Raw genomic sequence first — 18,744 nt, 5'->3', positions numbered from 1 at the left:
ATTTGCAAGTAGACAACTGTTAGCTAAAAAAATTTATCCACTGAGTATAATACATTCATAAACTGCACAAATAACCTGATAAATAATAAAACAAATTTAAAAACTTGGCAAATAGTCTCTCAGTTGTAGCAATTGATTTTATTTTCCAATGTGATTGAATCACGAGATCCATTTTCTTTCTGGAGATTTTACGTGGTTTAAAGATTTAAATTTGTTATGGAAACAGGCCTTCAGTTGACCAATGATTAGCTAATTTCTGATAATAGAAAAGGAAACATATTGCCCCAAGGCTGCTGTTTTCATTTCCTCATACAAAGAAGAAGCACAGTGGAGGAGAGAGGCAGACCCAGCACACTCAACCTTTGCTACCATGGGGAACTGGGCTGTGAATGAGGGACTCTCCATCTTTGTCATTGTAAGTACCAACGGCAGAGAAATTCTAAACTCTTTAACATGCTGAAGTTCTCTTGGGAGCCAAAAATAGAGCAGTGGGTTTTCTTATTGTTGTTTGCTTAAGAAATGTACTTACTCTGTGAACAAACATCTATTTAAATGTCATTAAAACTATGCATCAATGGCTCTCATTTCTCCTCGTTTATTTCTGAGTTACTAAGACTATAAAATTAGCCAGCATTTAACAGAGAGAATAGAAGACAGTTAGTACTAAAGATCTCTAATACTGAGATTTTTTTTAATTGCTCAGAGGTAAAATTTTCCACTTTTTATGTGACCTACATAAAATGGTCAATTAAAACTTTACTGTTTTCTAAATAATATTTATTCTTATAGATTTCTTGGATGGGAAGGGGTCTACCTTTATTTCAGTAATAACAACCAAACGACCAAAATTCTCAAATTTCTTTTTAAAATAAGCACGTTTTTTCCCTATGAGGTCTGAACTGTAGTTACTTGTGAATTTTGCAACAAATTGAGATGAAAAACTTGAAATTTAGACTAATACATATGCAGTATGTATATTATATGTATTTATATACATATAAATTATGTCTATAATATGCAATTATATATCAACCTATTTATCTTGAGACACAATTTTGGAAGTAAGGTTGTGGCTAATTTTCAATTACACATTGATTTCTGTTCTGTACTCTTGAGTTAGTGTTCTCAGCAAAGCAATTAAGGATGAATCTGAAAGAAATGTGCTATCTAAATATCCTTGCCAAACAGCTAATGCAGCATGATATCAAAAATTGCTTATGAATGGAAGTTTGGTGAAAATTTACCATGTAATGCATGGACTCTTTGAGTTCTGGAGATATACATAAATTAATAGCACAAATAAAATTAAAACAACAAATATTTGATTGAAACATGGCTCATGCCAAACCAACATTCTAATGCAACATAGAACATGGGGATTTGAAGCTGTAGTTCTGAGTACTTGCCACCATTTTAAGGGCAGGTGACTCACCTAAGAAACAAGGTGAAATACAACTTTCATTCTAATTACAGTTTCCCAGGAAGTAGTCTTTGAAATTATGTATGTGTACAGATGAAAGTAAAGACATGGCTTAGAAATCTAGAGTTAGGGGGAATGGCGGGGTAAGAAATGAAGTTTCTGTAGCACCTTCTTCATAAAGAGAGACTGTTAGGAAGCATTCATGGGTATTTCATAGCTAGTATTAATAATAACTAATAATTTAATATTGAAAAAAAATCACTATGGAACTGAAGGTAGAAGACTGGGCAGTATCACCCCTTCATAAGGTTGTTGACATCAAATGCGAACTTAAAATCTAGAATGTTTACTTTTGTAAATTTCATGACCTTGACCCCCTTGCCCACGTTCAATATCCCCTCCTTTAAAAGTGAAGGAAAACTTACCAGATAGAATGGTAAGCTGTATGTGCTGCAAGTAGATTACTGGCATCTGTGAGAGTAGAGCTCAGTTTCTGCAGGTTGAGTCAACAACAATACCGTATTTCCATCTCTTCTCACTTTACTTATCCACCATTGTTACCTCTCTGTCTGAGCTTAAGATGAAAAGAGGAGGAGAGAGGAGATGAGACAGACTGTTATTAATTTAATGTTGACCAAGTAGTGGAGTCATGATGCAAAACGATGAAGAAAGATAAAGTCAGCTACTGAAAAGTGGAGTGGCACTGGAATAGGAAAGAGCTGCCTCTAAGCTGATTGTGCTCAGCTCTGTAACCATCAATGTCAAAGTCTGAACTTGAGGGAAGTCCTGTCCTTCACTTGACTCCAGTGTCATATGGGATTTTTTTTTTTTTTACCATCTCTACCCATTTAGATTTATAAACTTCACCTGACTTTTTCTGTTTGTGCAGCTGGTGTGGTTGGGGTTGAATGTCTTCCTCTTTGTCCATTACTACAAGGTTTATGATGATGGACCTAAGTACTATTATACTCGAAAACTCCTTGGGGTAAGTAAACTTCTCCTCCTCCTCCTCCTCCTCCTCCTCCTCCTCCTCCTCCTCCTCCTCCTCCTCCTCCTCCTTCTTCTTCTTTTTCAAGAGAGGGTTTCTCTGTGTAGCTTTGATGCCTGTCCTGGAACTCACTCTGTAGACCAGGCTGGCCTTGAGTTCACAGAGATCCACCTCGCTCTGCCTCCCGAGTGCTGGGATTAAAGGCGTGCGCCACCACCGCCCAGCTTTTGGGGGGTGGGTGGGTAAGTAAACTTCTACCTCATGCAATATTGGCCAGCTCACACTTCTAGGCAGATGTGCTCATATTTATTCCTTTTAAGAGTTAAAAGAAATAATCTGACCAACCAAGACAACATCACCAGTTTCACCCCCAATTGCAAATTCTCTGTCAAGAGTCTCTTAAGGCCTGCCAGCGTAGCAAACAAGTATGGCAGAGGGTCTAAGCTGCATCCCTCTCTAGCAATATGTACCAGGCTTAACATAGGAATCTGTAGAATGGAAAGCCTACTGGGAACCACCCACAAGTGACAATTGAAATTCTCTGTAATTTTTCCAAGGTAGATGGTTCATACCTTTTTTTTTTTTTTTTTTGCCTTCCTCCTAATGACACATGAAATGATCTTGAGAAAATCGACTTCAAGCTACATCTGGAGACCGGCAGGGACTTGTTCGTGTACTACAGCATTTCAGTAGGCCAGCAGTGTGGAGGTCCTTGAATTTCTTTGAGTCTTTAAGTAATCTTTTTCCTTGAATTGTCAGGTATTTATATCACAAATGAAAACAATTAGAACTGCAGCCACACTCCCAGAACACATAATTTGTTATATAATGCTGAAAATATTAATTGCTTACACTAATAATATGTTCTAATCATATGTATAAGTATTATCAAACAATCGTATGACATTATTAAAATTGTCTCTAATGTATTCATGCTGACCCTGTAGGTTGTAGAACAGGCAACTTCTTTAGATGTTGCAAAACCCATTTTGCCCAAGTATTACACCATATCAACTTAAGTTACAGTTAAGGTCTGAATGCTAAGGGGATTTTGTTTAAAATCAAAGATCTGGTTTTGATACTGACCTCATGTTAATGGTTCGCATGCTCAAAGACTTAGGAGGAAGTCAACTTATGCATGGAACTTACTTTCAAATGTATCAACCACGTAAAGGGGGTGCTCAGAGGATAGGAGTTCTTGCCGCACAAGCATGAGGACGAGAGTTCAGTTCCCCAGCACCCGGGCACAAAGGCAAGTGTGGCCACAGGCACCCAGAACCCCACTCCTGGAAGGATAAGGCAGCAGTGGGGACGGTAGGATCCCTGGAGCGTGCTGAACACCAGACTAGAGAAACATCAGACGGTGAGATCCTGCTTCAAGCTGACACCTTGTCTCAATGGCATAAAGCAGAGAGCAACAGAAATAGAGGAGGACACCCGATACTCTCCGCAAATGGAGAAAGGGGTGGAGAGGTCGATAAAGCACGCATACTAAAATTTAAAAGGTTTAGTCTGGGAGGTGGATAAACACGACTCAAAGTACGTTCATTTCAACTTCTCTTCAGGTTTGAAACTTTAAAATGTTCAGTTGAGGTTAAAAGGCAGTTTCAGGTTAAAAGAAAGCACATCAGTGGACCCTAAGAAAAAAGTCCTCTGCTCTGAAGGAAATTCTTTCCAGATGTCTTGAAGGAGCTTTTTTGGGGTCCCATGATAGGACTCCAGGGAAGGGGAATGTGGGTATTCTGCTCACCCAAGTCTCTCTATTCCCTATCCTCTCTCTTTTAGTCAGCACTGGCTCTGGCCAGGGCACCTGCAGCCTGCCTGAATTTCAACTGCATGCTGATCCTGCTGCCAGTGTGTCGAAATCTGCTCTCCTTCCTCAGGGGTTCCAGTGCGGTAAGAGCAAATAAATATTCTGTGGAGCACCTCAAAGTTTCAATCCATCATGCCAAATGCTCTTTCTAAGGAAAAGCAAATAATGCTTTGTGAAGCTTCTCTTGTGTCCTATGCTATAATATACATCATATACATTTACCTATACACATATGAATATATATACAATAGTATATATCAAATAATATATATTATACTATTTGAGGGTAGAGTTCCCTGGAGCAATCATTTAACTTGGAAATTTTAAGAAGCAGCTAAACAAACTATATATCATCAATAGTAATGAAGTAAAACATACATGTATTAGGAGTATATGAGCCAGACATGTGATATTTTGGAACTAACTGTTCAAGAATATTTTTTAAATTTTATCAGAAAAAAAAACATTTTCTGTGTAGCATCTCAAGCAAATTCAATTGATGCACAAAACAACATACTATAAGAAAATATGAGCTGGCCAGTGGTGGCGCATGCCTTTAATCCCAGCACTCATGGGGCAGAGGCAGGCAGATCTCTGTGAGTTGGAGGCCCACCTGGGCTAGAGTGAGTTCCAGAAAAGGCACAAAGCTACACAGAGAAATCCTGTCTCAAAAAAAAAAAAAAAAAAGAAAAGAAAAGAAAAGAAAATATGAGTAGGAATAGCTGATTCCTATGATGGCACAAATCTATAATCCCAGCAATGAGGAGCCTGAGACAGACATATCTTAAATTTGAGGCCATCCCATGCTATATAGTGAGTTCTAGGCCAGCATCAGGTACATAGTGAGATCCTTTTAAAAGTAAAACAAAGCAAACTAAAGAAATTTTAGCTCTATGGGATTGGAAGTTTCAGAGCTTTCCTACATGCCCAGAGCCCTCTTTGCCCTCACATCAAGATTTTAATGAGCACCTTGATATAGAAAGAGTATTTTTAACCTATAAGATTTTATATACATTTTTTTACTGGTAAAATTATATGAAGATGAAAATTAAGTCATTGTTATTTTATTTATTTATTTGTTTGTTTGTTTGGGACAGGGTTTCTCTGTGTAGCTTTGCGCTTTTCCTGGAACTCACTTTGTAGACCAGACTGGCCTTGAACTCACAGAGATCCGCCTGGCTCTGCCTCCCGAGTGCTGGGATTAAAGGCGTGTGCCACCACAGCCTGGCTAAGTCATTGCTATTTATTTAGCACATGTGTTCAAATAAATGTTTATGGTAGAACCCATAAAACATTAAAATAAAGAGCCATGGAGGATCAAATAAGACAGAAATGACATTAGATGGGTCAGGGAATGCCAGGAAGATTTCAGAGAGAAAGTAGCCTGAGAATGGGCATATGAGGACATAACATCTAGAATTTGTTGATGAAATACAGAAATATTCTATGTGGAGAAAATAACATGGGCATACAAAAAAGCATAGAAAATGTTGAGAAAATCTCACTCTCAAAAATGAGAAATTTTATATCTATTATCACCGTTTATTGTGTTCTATTTAAATGTATTTGTTGCAGCTCAGTGGTACAGTACTTGCCAACCATGCATGACGCTGTAGGGTCAATTGCCAGTACCAAAAGAAACACCAAGGTTGATATTTACCCAATGTATGAATCTATAGCTAGATTGTTTTCCTTCTATGAATGTTTGTGTACTTGGAGAATGAAGATGAATGTAAGTCAGGTTCTATCTGGCTTGGGAGAAAGAGGGATAGTATATTCGCTCCATAGGAAGAAATGGAGAAACAGTGCACAGAACTGGGCAGGTTGAACATGTCACTCTCACCAAGGAGAGACAGCATCATGAGCTTGATTGGGCGATAGTTCTGTGTAACTAGCCTTTAAAACCTAATTATCAGCCAGACCCTGCTTCACTTTGGATTTTTTTTTAAACTATTCCTGACCACATTGAAAGAATTCCTGAGAAATATTAGGGGTTAGTGCCCTCCTGGGACCTGGAGTTCAACAGCCACTTCGTCCTCCAGAATTGGTGTGCTCCAGATTCAGTGAGAAATTTTGCCTCAAAAATCAAGTGGAAAATTGAGAGAGACGCTTGATATAGACCTCTGGCTACCACACAAACATGCCTACCCCATCCTCCCTCTCTCCCTCTCTCCTAAAATCTTAAAATATTTAAGTTGAAATCAATTTGGAAGGAAAACAGCAAGCAAACTCTTGTTTATGAGAGTGAAGTAATTGTAATGGGTAAGTGTTTAAGACAGTGATTCTCACCCTTCCTAATGCTGTGGCCCTTTAATACAGTTCCTTATGTTGTGGTGACCCAAGCCATAACATTACTTTGTTGCTACTTTATAACAGTAATTTTGCTACTGTTATGAATCGTAATGTAAACATCCATGTTTTTCAACCCGCTGTGAAATGGGTCATGACCCACAGGTTGAGAACTACTGCTCTAAGCTAAGACTGAGGTAGAAAGCAGGGATTTTGCTGAGAAACTCCAAGCTTAAATGTATAGCTAAAGGACTAACATTTCATCCGACAATTGCTGAATATATGAACTAGATTGTGAATTACAGGTACAACTTGCATTTCACTTTGCCTCCCTTTTCCGAATCATACAAAATTCATATTAGCCTAATGAAGAGTTTTTGTTTAAAAACATACAGCTCGCAAATTTGCTAACATGAGATGAACAGACAATTAAACTTTGATACTATCCACCTCTTTACCAAATACCATTTCATCTTAAACATACTCCCTAAACTCCACTCTTGGGGGTCTAATTTTACATGAAGAGTCGGGAAAAGGGTGTGGCTCAGTAGCATAGCATTAACCTAGCATGCAGGAGGCCCCGAGTCCCAGCTCCAGCACTGCAAATCCCTATGGAGTTGAGAAAAATGACAGCAAACCAACAAATCAGACAGGCAGACAGACAGACAAACAGACATAAACAAAGAATGTCAGCAAGTCCTTTGAAGTTCTCTGGAAAGGGTCAGGTCCTTTAGCTCTGGAAAATACTATGACAAAGCTCCTTTATCTAAGTGATTAATTCCATGTGTTACAAGTCTGCCTGCACACTGAGAGAACCCAGGGCAAAAGCTAACAACAGCCCCTAGTGTTAGACATTGACCATCAGGCTTTCCGAATAATCTCCTGAATGGAAGACTCAACGGAGATGAGATCCCACTGGATTGCAAGGCTGATAGCCAAGCTATGCACCCATCTTTAAATAGCACAGGAGCCAGATGAAGACTTGCTAGATGAAGCCATTGCACAACAGCCTTTAGTTTTTATAGAGACATGATTTGGGTGCTTAAGAAAAAATTCTCCCTGTCCCCATTTGAATGCTTTCTATTTAGAGGAAGTAAAGCCTGAGAAACAGGCAGTGTTTTCACCAAGGTGGTCAGTTAAGAAATCCCTGTTACCCCACAACCCAAAGTTACATTGCCTTGAGTGTCCATGTCCCATGAGCAGCACATATAAAATGTCAATTTTGGGGCGTCTTGTGGTCCACACGGGTGAAGACATTCATGAGAATCTTTAATAGCAGAGAGTGACAGATTGGAGAAAAGCCCAACCCTGTAACTAGCTAGATCCTCCCACAAAAGAACAATTTCCCTCAGTCCTTTGTTATTTATTTACATTAGCATACAAAGTAATGGTTCTCCTTAGGGCATTTTTGTACATCCTTGGTTCTGGTTGGTGTCTCCACTACCCCCTCTCCCCATCTCTCTGCCATTCATTCCCATTCATACTCTTCCTCCCTAGAACTGCTCTTCCTGCTTTCATACCACCTAGTCTGTTACCCTTCCCCCTCCCCCTCCCTCAGAAGCAACGGCCTGCTCCAGGTATGGCATGCCCTTCCTTCTGAGATTGGCAATCTGAAATGTGAACTTTGAAAAACGAAACTGCTTTTCTGATTGAGATTTAAATGAATGAATATGCTGTGACTCATGTCGGAAATCGCAGCCGCCACAGCTCACTGAAGCTCCATAGAACTCATGTCAGGCGAGTGAGGTGGGAACACAATTAAATGGGAGTATTGGGTTGAAAGCCAGGTAATTGTGCTCCTAGAGCCTTTTCGATTTTGAATGTGTCAACTAAACACCTGTAACTGTCCCTGTGGCTCTGTTTAAAATGAGCATTTGAACCTGCTAAATAACCTACTCTAGAAATGATAAGGATATAATAATTTCAAGAGCTTGTTAATGGGACACTGTGCTAACTAAACATCCACAGAATTTCTGATCAGTTTTAGAGGTCTGAATCATTCAGACTTTGATTTCTGATTACCCAGAGGGGAAAAAGCCCTCTGGCTATGTATCCTTACCCTTTTCAAAAAAGAAAGAAAGAAAGAAAGAAAGAAAGAAAGAAAGAAAGAAAGAAAGAAAGAAAGGAAGGAAGGAAGGAAGGAAGGAAGGAAGGAAGGAAGGAAGGAAGAAAGAAAGAAAGAAAGAAAGAAAGAAAGAAAGAAAGAAAGAAAGAAAGAAAGAAAGAAAGAAAGAAAAAGGGTAAAGGTTCTCAGCTAGCTTTGTTGAGGGAGATGGGGAAATGATAGGCCTAAGCATACGGAAGTCCTTGGTGAACTTTTAACAACCTCACTTGGATATGTAGAAACACATTTCTAACTTGTGACCCATCCTAATCTTCAGGTCAGGATGAAACAGGAAGGTTAAAAGGTAAGGTCTTTTGCCTTGTACAGGCTCAGAGTCGGAGGGCCTCATCATGGCTGTCTCAAACCATGTGGCCTCCTAGAGGGGAATCCCTTGTGCTTTTTGTTTCAGGAACAATTTAGCAGGAAAGCAGGTCAAAGGATGAAAATGTACTCATAAATACGCCCTGCTAGGAAGGGCTGTAGTTTAGTGGAAGAACATGCCAAGTAGGAAAGGCCATACATTCCATCTCCAGTGTTGAAAACAGAAGAACAATGAATGAACACACTTTTATTAAACATCTACTGATTCAGTTTGTCAATGTTGAGTTGTCCCCCCAGTGGAGGTCTTTCTATGCATTAATAACTGGAGACACAGAGTGAGGAAGGGCAGACAGCCACAAGCATAAGGAGCTTAGAGTCATGTGGAAGCGATATAGAATAGCCATGGGATTCCAAAAGTATAAGGAGTACCATAAAAAGCGTTATCATTCATATTTACCACATATTTTTACAGCCACATGTATGCCATTGCTGACTGTTTCTTCACCTGAGATCTATAGCTAAATGTAAGGATAACTCTTGACATTTTACCTAAAGTGCTTGTAAATATGTAATGCAAACGCAATCAGACCAAGTATACATAAACTAGAGCTACAAAAGCTCACAATATACCCTATTCAATATAGACTTCATTTTAGTTCCACTTTTCATTATTTTGAAATTCAGTTTCAATAGAGCATAGAAATTTGCCAGGATGTCCCAACAATTGCCCTTGCACTATAATGACAATTTGTTGAAATTAGGCAAGGCCCTCTGTGACAGTAACAGAGAAACTTCCTTTTAGAAGTCAGTGGACAAAGGCAAAGAGGTAGTTCCCTGAGGAAGCTGTAAGGCGTGATGACAGCTTGTCTGTTTGGGAGATGGCTGGTAACAATTCAAAGCACAGAACTGGTATCTGTAGGGTGAGGAGGAACAGAAAGGACCCAGGCAATCAAAGACAGTAAAGCTCTTCCTTCCAACTTCACCAGCTTATCGTCGTGCCTCATTTTCAGGAAGTGGTGAGGAGATCATTCTCTTGAAAGCTCAGCATCAGCATGACTTGTGGCTTTCTTGAGGGTGCCTTGCCATTCCTGAGCACACTGAAGCCTGTGCTTAGGAAAGATGAAGGATTGACGCTGCCCTGATGGGACCTGTTCCCTTGACTCACCAGTTACTGTTTGAATAAAATCTTCTTCGTGTTAACTAGCTGTTAAGATAGAATGCTTATCTTTGAAGAGACACTGTATTACCAAATCATAGCTCTCCATTGTTCTGACACTGCATTTATTTTTTCTAAGGGTTTGTGTCAAAGGTTGGTTAGGGACATCAACATCTATTATTTCTCAAATTTTGTTGATGCTAATGAGAGCGATAAAGACGGAACTATGGAGATGACGTAGGGAGCTCAACAAAGCCATATTATTTCTCTTCAGATTTGTTATGATGTGGGAGGAGCTAGTGAATTTTTCTTTCAATCCCCCTTCAAGACAATAGAAAATAAACAGTGGCAAATGTAGATAGGCTTAATGATCTTATTTTCAAGGCAGTAAAAAGTGTGCTCCATTTGGGTGACCAAGTAATTATTAAAGAAAAATTGGCAAGTACATAGCATGTTCATCTTTGTACAGGATACTTGCCCTGTAGCTGGAGAGCTGGGGTACATTAGATGAGGAGTTCGTTACACAATGATGCAAAATAACATTAAATTCTAATGAAACATCTCTCAATGAATACATGCCTCCTAGAGAAGAACTTCGATGATTATCTAGGTGAGAAAATTGTCCTACAGCTAAGTGGTAGGTCTGTGACTCACCATAGACACATGTGGAGGCAAAACTTACTTTCAAATGTAATTCATTACTGCTTTCAACTATGCTAATTCCCATCCTGTGATTCTTTATTTGGATTTGGTTTTTTGAGAGGGTTTCTCTGTGTAACAGCCCTGGCTGTCCTGGAACTCACTTTTCAAACTAGGTTGGCCTCGAACTCACAGAGGTCTGCCTGCCTCTGCCTCCCGAGTGCTCAGATTAAAGGCCCATGCCACCACTGCCCAAGAGTCCAATCCAGTTCCCCACTCCAGGAAGGATGCTATTAGTTCTCTACTCCTGTGCAATGGCTCACCACAAAGGCAATGGTTTTGAACAACCCTCATTTACAAGCTGCAAGTCGTGGCAAGCAGAGGTCCAGTATTCTGTGATTGACTTTTCTATTCAGCGTTCTATGAAACTGAGATTCAAAAAATGTTTGCTGGGCTGAGAGGAAATGAGTGTACCTTGAAAATGGATTAGAATATTCTTCTGAAAGTCTGGGCTCAGAGATAGAGTATGTTTCCAGCATGCATAAGGCCCTGGGTTCCATCCTCAGCTCTGTACAACAAAATAAAAAACAACAAACCAAAAACCCTTTTCCGAGCTCCTTCTTAGCAAACTTCCATTCATTACAGTTGCTGGTCTGTGGTCCCTGTTTCCCTGCTAGGAGTTATCCTATGGCCACTTTTGGACCCCACAGGTCCTACCACCTCCTGCCATGTACCTGTCTCCATCCTCCAGGCAGCAACAGTACCTTACATCCTTCTGGTATTTCAAATCCCTAACTTCCTCCACTTGGGACGTCTAGACCTAGATTTCAAGAGTTTATGTAATAGTGTCAGATACCTGGAAAAAAATCTCCCTCTTTAGGTCAATTTTGAACTTTACATCTGCAGAGTCCATTTAATCATATAGTCTAACAAAATCACACATCATAGTCACAGGTCCCATCCAAAGTCAAGGGAGAAGATTGTTCAAGATGATTACAAATCATTCCAGAATTCTGCCTAGCAGAAGTACTCTTAAAAACTGAAGGAATGTGGCAGTTAAGAAACAGGAGGCTGGGCTAGAGCAGAGGTTCAGCTTTTAAGAGCACTGGCCCTTCTTCCAACGAAGCCAGGTTCGATTCCCAGCACCCACATGGCAGTTCACAACTGTCTGTAACTCCAGTTCCAGGGGATCTGGCAGCCTTATTCGGGCAAAACCCTGATGGACATAAAAAAGAAACAGGAGGCTGTTTCCTTAAAACTATAAAGGAGTTCCCTGGTCTGAATGAGGCCACCGTTAAAGCACAGTGGTAGCTGAATGATAATATGCCCTTTATTGGTTTCTTTCCATTCTAGTCTTCATTCTTCTACCCTGATTTTCATTTTTCTATTAATTTTTTTATTAATTTTACATACCAACCACAGATCCCCCTCTCATCCCTCCTCCAGCTCCCCACGACTCACACCCCTCATCCCCTCCTCCAACAAGGACAGCTAAGCCTGGTACATTCAGTTGAGGCAGGTCCAAGCCCCTCCCCGCTGCATCAAGGGTGAGCAAGGTGTCTGACCGTAGGTAATGAGATCTAGAAAGCCAACTCATGCACCAGGGATAGATCCCAATCCCACTGCCAGGGGCCCCTCAAACATACCTGTCTACACAACTGTCTCGATTAAGCAGAGGGTCTAGTCCGGTCCCATGCAGGTTCCACAGCTGCTGGTCTAAAGTTCGTGAGTTCCTTTGAGCTTGGTTCAGGTGTCTCTGCAGATTTCCCCATCACGATCTTGATGCCCTAGCTCATAGAATCCCTCTTCTGTTTCTTCAACTGGACTCCCAGAGCTTGGCCTGGTGCATGGTTGTAGATCTCTGCATCTACTTCCATCAGTTACTGGATAAAGGCTCTATGATGACAGTTAGGGTATTCACCAATCTGATTACTGAAGTAGGCTAGTTTAGGCACCCTCTCCACTATTGCTAGTAATCTGGGGTCATCCTTGTGGATTTCTGGGAACTTTCCTAGTACCAGGTTTCTCTCTTACCCTGTTAATGTCTCCCACTATCAAGATATCTCTTTCCTTGCTCTCCCACTCTGTTCCTGTTCCAGCTCAACCATCCTGTTCCCTCATGTTTTCATTCACCATTCCCTACCCTTTTTTTCCCCCCAACATGCCAAGTTTACTCATTGGGATCTCCCTTCCCAAGGCAATCCTCTTAGTGTCCTCCTTGTTTCCTAGCTTCTCTGGAGTTGTGGGTTGCAGTCTGATTATCCTTTGCTTTATATCTAGTATCCACTTATGAGTGAGTACATACCATGTTTGTCCTTCTGAGTCTGGGTTACCTCACTCAGGATGATATTTTCTACTTCCATTCATTTGCCTGTGAATTTCGTGATGCTATTGTTTTTTATGGCTGTCTAGTACTCCATTGTGTAGATACACCACATTTTCTTTATCCATTCTTCGGTTGAGGGGCATCTAGGTTGTTTCCAGGTTCTGGCTATTATAAATAATGCGGATATGAACATAGTTGAGCAAGTGTCCTTGTGGTATGTTTGAACATCCCTTGGGTATATGCCCAAGAGTCTACCCTCACTTTCTATGATCACTTTCCACTAAAGATACCAAAACTTAAATTCTTAAGTCAGATTTTTGAGGCACTTAGAATAATAATGATGGTGTCCTTGTACTTGATTTGATAGACAAATAATAGAATGAGATCCCAGCCAAAGTGAAATTTTAATTTTTATCTATAATGGAGACAAGAATACTTGCATTATTGCATCAAGTGATAATAAATTACCTGGGTCACACAAGACACTTGATGACACTTTTCTGCTCTATTTGCAATCCTTACCATCTTCCTTACAATTCCAAGCATCATCTTTCATGTAGCCTTCCCTCTTTTCAGGTGTGGTGAACTGAGAAACAGTAGGGTAGGTACAATTTCTGTGTAATCATCTCTTTCTACAAGGTCGGAATATTTATTAAAAAAGAAGTAACCTCCTTATTTAAATTGAATATTTAGACCATGTATTGACAACACCTAGGATTGTTTTAGAAGTTTGCCGTCCTCTTTAAAGAACTTGGACTTTTTGTGACAGTACATTTAAATTGTGGGGAAAAGCAGCTAGACCAAGCAAATGGGCAGAATTTGTGAGGATAAAACTCTGTTTTAACCATCAGCTAGGTTTTGCTTTCTCTGCTTTGAGCACTGACTTGACTCCAGATTCAAATCCATGTGCTCTAACGTATGGAGGTGAGCCAAATACACTGGACCCACTTCTAGTTTGAATGTCAAGGTATCCTATAAATTACTGCACTGTTGATACAAACAGTTCTCAGATGGTCTGGGTTGAACTCCCATCTCTGTCACTTACTGGCTGTATCACATAAGGCAGGATAATCATCTTTGTTTCCTCGGCTGTTAGGTAATGGTCCCTCCTTAATAAAACTGGCCTAAGAGTGAGAATGAAGTGAGCCAATACATGGAAAAGGCTTAAAGAAGCTCTTCCATGAGCTTTCAGTACTGCTAGTTGTTAATAATAATAAATATATTATATATAATAACTATATAGTTATTATTATTATTATTATATGACAATGATCTTCCTTGTAATGTCTCTGACTAACCCCTCCTTCTATAGTGTATATGAGCAATTGGGTTGAAGACTTATTCGCTTGTTCTAGAATTGTTCACTCATCTTTGTCCCCACCGGACTCCTAGGAATGTAATCATAGGCCAACTCTTTATGAATTTCTAGATCCCTTGTTTATTAAATAAATTAATCATGACTAGAAATATATTTGTCAAAATTCAGCACTTTATACAATGAAAAAGGTATTTGAGAGAGGGCTTCATGTCATTAGTATAAGAGCAGGAAACATATTACTTAAGATTGCTGTTTGAACGGGGAGAACTACCTCCCTCTATCAGTTTTCTAATCAACCAAGTGGATGGAAATATATCCTTGTAGAGCGGTGATGAGAATTACGTGAGGTGATGCACGGGGAGTGTCTGGGACATAGAAAGCTTTCACACTCACTGTTTCTACCATTCTCTTCCCATCCAAAGTGTTGCTCAACAAGAATTCGAAGACAACTGGATCGGAACCTCACTTTCCATAAAATGGTAGCATGGATGATAGCACTTCACACTGGTAAGTTTTAAAAGACATTTGAAATGCAAACAATTTGTAACAGAGGCCCCCTCTCTTCATGGATACACATGTGTGTCAGACTCTACAACTCCATTATGTTGTGGTCAGATGAGCTCAGTTCAAAAGCGTTCAAATTCTATTTCCTGATTTTAGGATTCACACCTATGCTGTTTTTTTTTTTAAACCATAAGGTCTTCCTATATAAATAAAATAAAAACATGCCATAGAATCTGCCCTCATATCCTCACCATTTTCCTATTATTTTAGTATAAAAATGTTTGTTAGTAAACACACAAAAATTTTTATTCCTTCTACTGAATCGCTTTGCTACAAATGTGGAATTTGTGGATTTTTGCAGTAAACCTACAGTAATATGAGCTATAAATCGAAAATCTCTTAAGAAACCCCTTAAGATACTTTAGTGATTATTGTTATCTCATCATATGTATGTAGACGATGTGTTTTTACATGTAATGTATTCTGTTATTACTGTGGGTTTGTAGGTGTTGTTGCAACAAAGAATGTACCTACAACTTAGGCACTCTCCATGAATTCACTTAAATAATTTATTTTGCCAGAAAATAGACACAAATAGTAATGAACAAAAAAGGCTTTTCGTCTGCCTGTGAGGAGGCTATCTCTTACCTGATGAAAATGAGCTCAGTTTAGAGGTGTTTAACCGGGTTCCTCCTCTACCAGATTGTGCAGGACTTTGAGTTTTGGTAAATGAAATTAAATGTAAAATTAAATGTGGTAAATGAAATTAATGTATAATTAAAAAACTTTTAAATAAAAAATGCTTCAAAAGAAATGACTGATACTATCCTGTTAGAAAGTAGCATACTTTACCAGGAAGAATGCAGATACAGGGGCCACACAGCTTGGATGTAATTCCTAAGTCAGCTGCTTCTTGGCTAGGTGACCTTGGGCAAGGTCTTAAAGCAATCTATTCCCTAGTGAGCTGATATGAAATGTACTTAGATCATTGGTTTAATACGAGGACTGAGTAATTGTAAAGCACTTATAACAGTGTCAGGCCCCTAGGAAGCTCTAGGCAAGTGATAATGAAGTTATCAATGCAGTTTCTTTTTAACTTAAGAGATTCATGCTGTTGACCATCAGTTTGTATTAATTTGATTACGTTTGTCTCTGTTCTCTGGAGGTGATTTAGCATGAGTTTCTTTTCTCACTTGAGCACAAATCCATTAGGGAAATAGAGTGGATGTGGATATATCAAATGTATAATCTTTATAAATTAGTTGGATCTGCAGAACTGTTAGTTCAATACCTTCATTTTACAAATGATGGAACCAATACCAGAGAGGCTGTATGATTTTCCCATAGTCACACAGGCAGAAAGAAGCTGTCTTTCTATTAGAAGTGTCTTGCTCCACTGGTTATTGGGACCCAGTTCTAGTTTACAGCATCCTAGGCCACATCCCTTTGTTTCGCTTGAGAGTCAGAGGCTGTGGCCAGAAACCTAGATTCTAATAATGTTGTGCATACCTCTCCTCTTTGTTTCTCTTCTCTGCCCTCTTCAGCGATCCACACCATTGCACATCTGTTCAATGTGGAGTGGTGTGTGAATGCCAGAGTCAACAATTCTGACCCATATTCAGTCGCACTCTCTGAAATTGGTGACAAGGACCATGAAGAGTATCTCAATTTTGCCAGAGAAAAAATCAAGGTAAGCCTTCCCTTCTCTGATCCAGATATTTGCTGGGCTATGAAAGCAGAGAACAATGAAAAGCTATGATTTGTCCCTTAAAGTCAACAATGAAAGTTTGCTAATGGCTTAGAATGTAAGTGTAAAGAAAATGTCTCCTACTTTCTTGGTCCCATGCGCACAGACTGCTCAGGTATTTCCTGAATCCTTGGGCTCTCTTGGAGAAATTTTGTATGCAGATCCTGTAGTAACTCACACTCACCCATGACTGTGCACACCAATAAAATAAAGCAAGAGATTCATGTCCAATCAAAGTTGGGCTTACAATGAAAGAGATCTCATACCTTAAAGAAGTCCGAGTGAATACCTGCAGATAATGTTATGAGGGACTTGTTAGGCAACTTAGGCTTTCACTAGATGATTTGAGAGAGTATTTAAGAATGCTAGTATTTGTTTGAATAGTATATGATCAGGAATTTGGGGGTAGTTCTGGGATTACTATCTTGCTTATTTTTCTGGGAGGCAGAAAGAACAGGGCTATCTGTAATAGGCAAAGAACCCATGTTTTGTCTAGATACAAGCATGGTTTCAGAACAGTCTTGTTTTTTATTTTTAAAGATTTATTTATTTTATTATTTTTGTGAGCAAAAAATACCTCATGGTTATTCCTAGGCTCTCATCCTATGAGTTCCTGAACCTTCTTCCACACAGAAAGGAGCTCAGGTCATTTTTATGAACCTCATGGCTTAGGAAGATAGTTAAATTCCCCACTGAATTTCAAACACATTTTCTGAGTTTAGAAAAACAGCTACAAGACAAAAAAAAAAAACAAATTTAATTTTCCCACATCAAACTGACATAAGAAAATTGGAATGGTCCATAAATTCTTTTTCTGTGGTACCATGGATAATTTTTCTTTCCATTGTTCATTGTTTGCCCAATGATGTATAAGGATGACAATTTGGACATATTCATTGAACTTTTATTGGATCTGTGCTTACTCCACAGTGTCTTCCTTTTCAGTCGCTTAAGCCTGTCTCCTCTTCTTTTTTTCCTTTTATTTTATTTTACAATACCATTCAGTTCTACATATCAGCAACAGATTCCCTTGTTCTCCCCTCTCCTGCCGCCTCCCCTTCCCCCCAGCCTAACCCCCATTCCCACCTCCTCCAGGGCAAATCCTCCCCCGAGGACTGAGATCGACCTGGTAGACTCAGTCCAGGCAGGTCCAGTCCCCTCCTCCCAGGCTGAGCCAAGCGTCCCTGCATAAGCCCCAGGTTTCAAACAGCCAACTCATGCACTGAGCACAGGACCCAGTACCACTGCCTATATGCCTCCCAAACAGATCAAGCCAATCAACTGTCTCACCTATTCAGAGGGCCTGATCCAGTTGGGGGCCCCTCAGCCTTTATACTCTGGTTTCTCTTCAGATTGTATAAATCTTTCGCCTGTCTCCTCTTCTAAGGACTGCCTTGAGGCCGCCAGTATCTGTGCCCAAGGATGAGATCTGAAGGGATCTGCAGTTACTTCTCCCTGAGAAGCCTTTGCCAAATAACTGATGAATGCAGGCCATGAAGTGCAGCTTCTTCCCCTTTAGTCAGTACAAACGCTTAAGGTATAGCTCACTCTCAGACTGCTTTGTCTATGCCTGAGCGTATGAAATTGTCTCATCCTTATTCAATAGAATTCGGTGATACTGGAGACAAAACAACAAAAACAAAACGAAAGAAAGCAGGAACAGTGTCACGGGGTGTAGCTTCAGCCTGACCCTGTGCATCTCTGTGTACCACAGACTGCTCTTTCCAACTGATAAGAGATCTGGCCTAGACCTTTTACCATTTTTGTTTTTCATTTCCTGAAAAGTGGACAAAATGAGAGAACATCTCTAAGGCCAAGTTAAAGCTAGCCCGTGAGATGTTGTCTTTCTTTCTCCTTGCCTGACTTTCTCCTTTTCTCTGACCCATTCCTTCTTTGCCGAGAAGCTTCTCTTGGAACACCTCGTTTCTAAGTTCCTTGCCCATGAACTCTCATCTCAGGGTCCACTCATGGTGAGCCCAGCCTCAGATAGCAGGTATTCTCAGACTTCGCTGACCAACTAAGTACTGTGACATTTCCAAATCAAAGACATGGAGAGCCTAGGACGCTTTGAGGACTTCTTTTACTAGGTCAGTCCTTTATAGTTGAACTCCATTGGAAT

At 39.9% G+C, this 18,744-nt stretch overlaps 1 protein-coding gene across 1 annotated transcript in view; it reads left to right on the top strand.

Moving 5' to 3' along the window:
• Window positions 1-277: 277 nt before the first annotated feature.
• Cybb (cytochrome b-245 beta chain) overlaps window positions 278-18,744 on the top strand; it is a 37,928-nt gene continuing 19,461 nt past the window's right edge. Inside the window, exons 1-5 of the mRNA XM_006976911.4 lie at window positions 278-415; window positions 2,310-2,405; window positions 4,194-4,304; window positions 14,797-14,881; window positions 16,423-16,568. Coding sequence (XP_006976973.1) covers window positions 371-415; window positions 2,310-2,405; window positions 4,194-4,304; window positions 14,797-14,881; window positions 16,423-16,568 — 483 coding nt within the window. The 5' untranslated portion in view covers window positions 278-370. The remainder of the gene's footprint in view (window positions 416-2,309; window positions 2,406-4,193; window positions 4,305-14,796; window positions 14,882-16,422; window positions 16,569-18,744) is intronic.

This window comes from Peromyscus maniculatus, chromosome X (assembly GCF_049852395.1).
Source record: "Peromyscus maniculatus bairdii isolate BWxNUB_F1_BW_parent chromosome X, HU_Pman_BW_mat_3.1, whole genome shotgun sequence".
Taxonomy (NCBI): Eukaryota; Metazoa; Chordata; class Mammalia; order Rodentia; family Cricetidae; genus Peromyscus; species Peromyscus maniculatus.
This window is presented reverse-complemented; position numbering and strand designations above follow the sequence as displayed.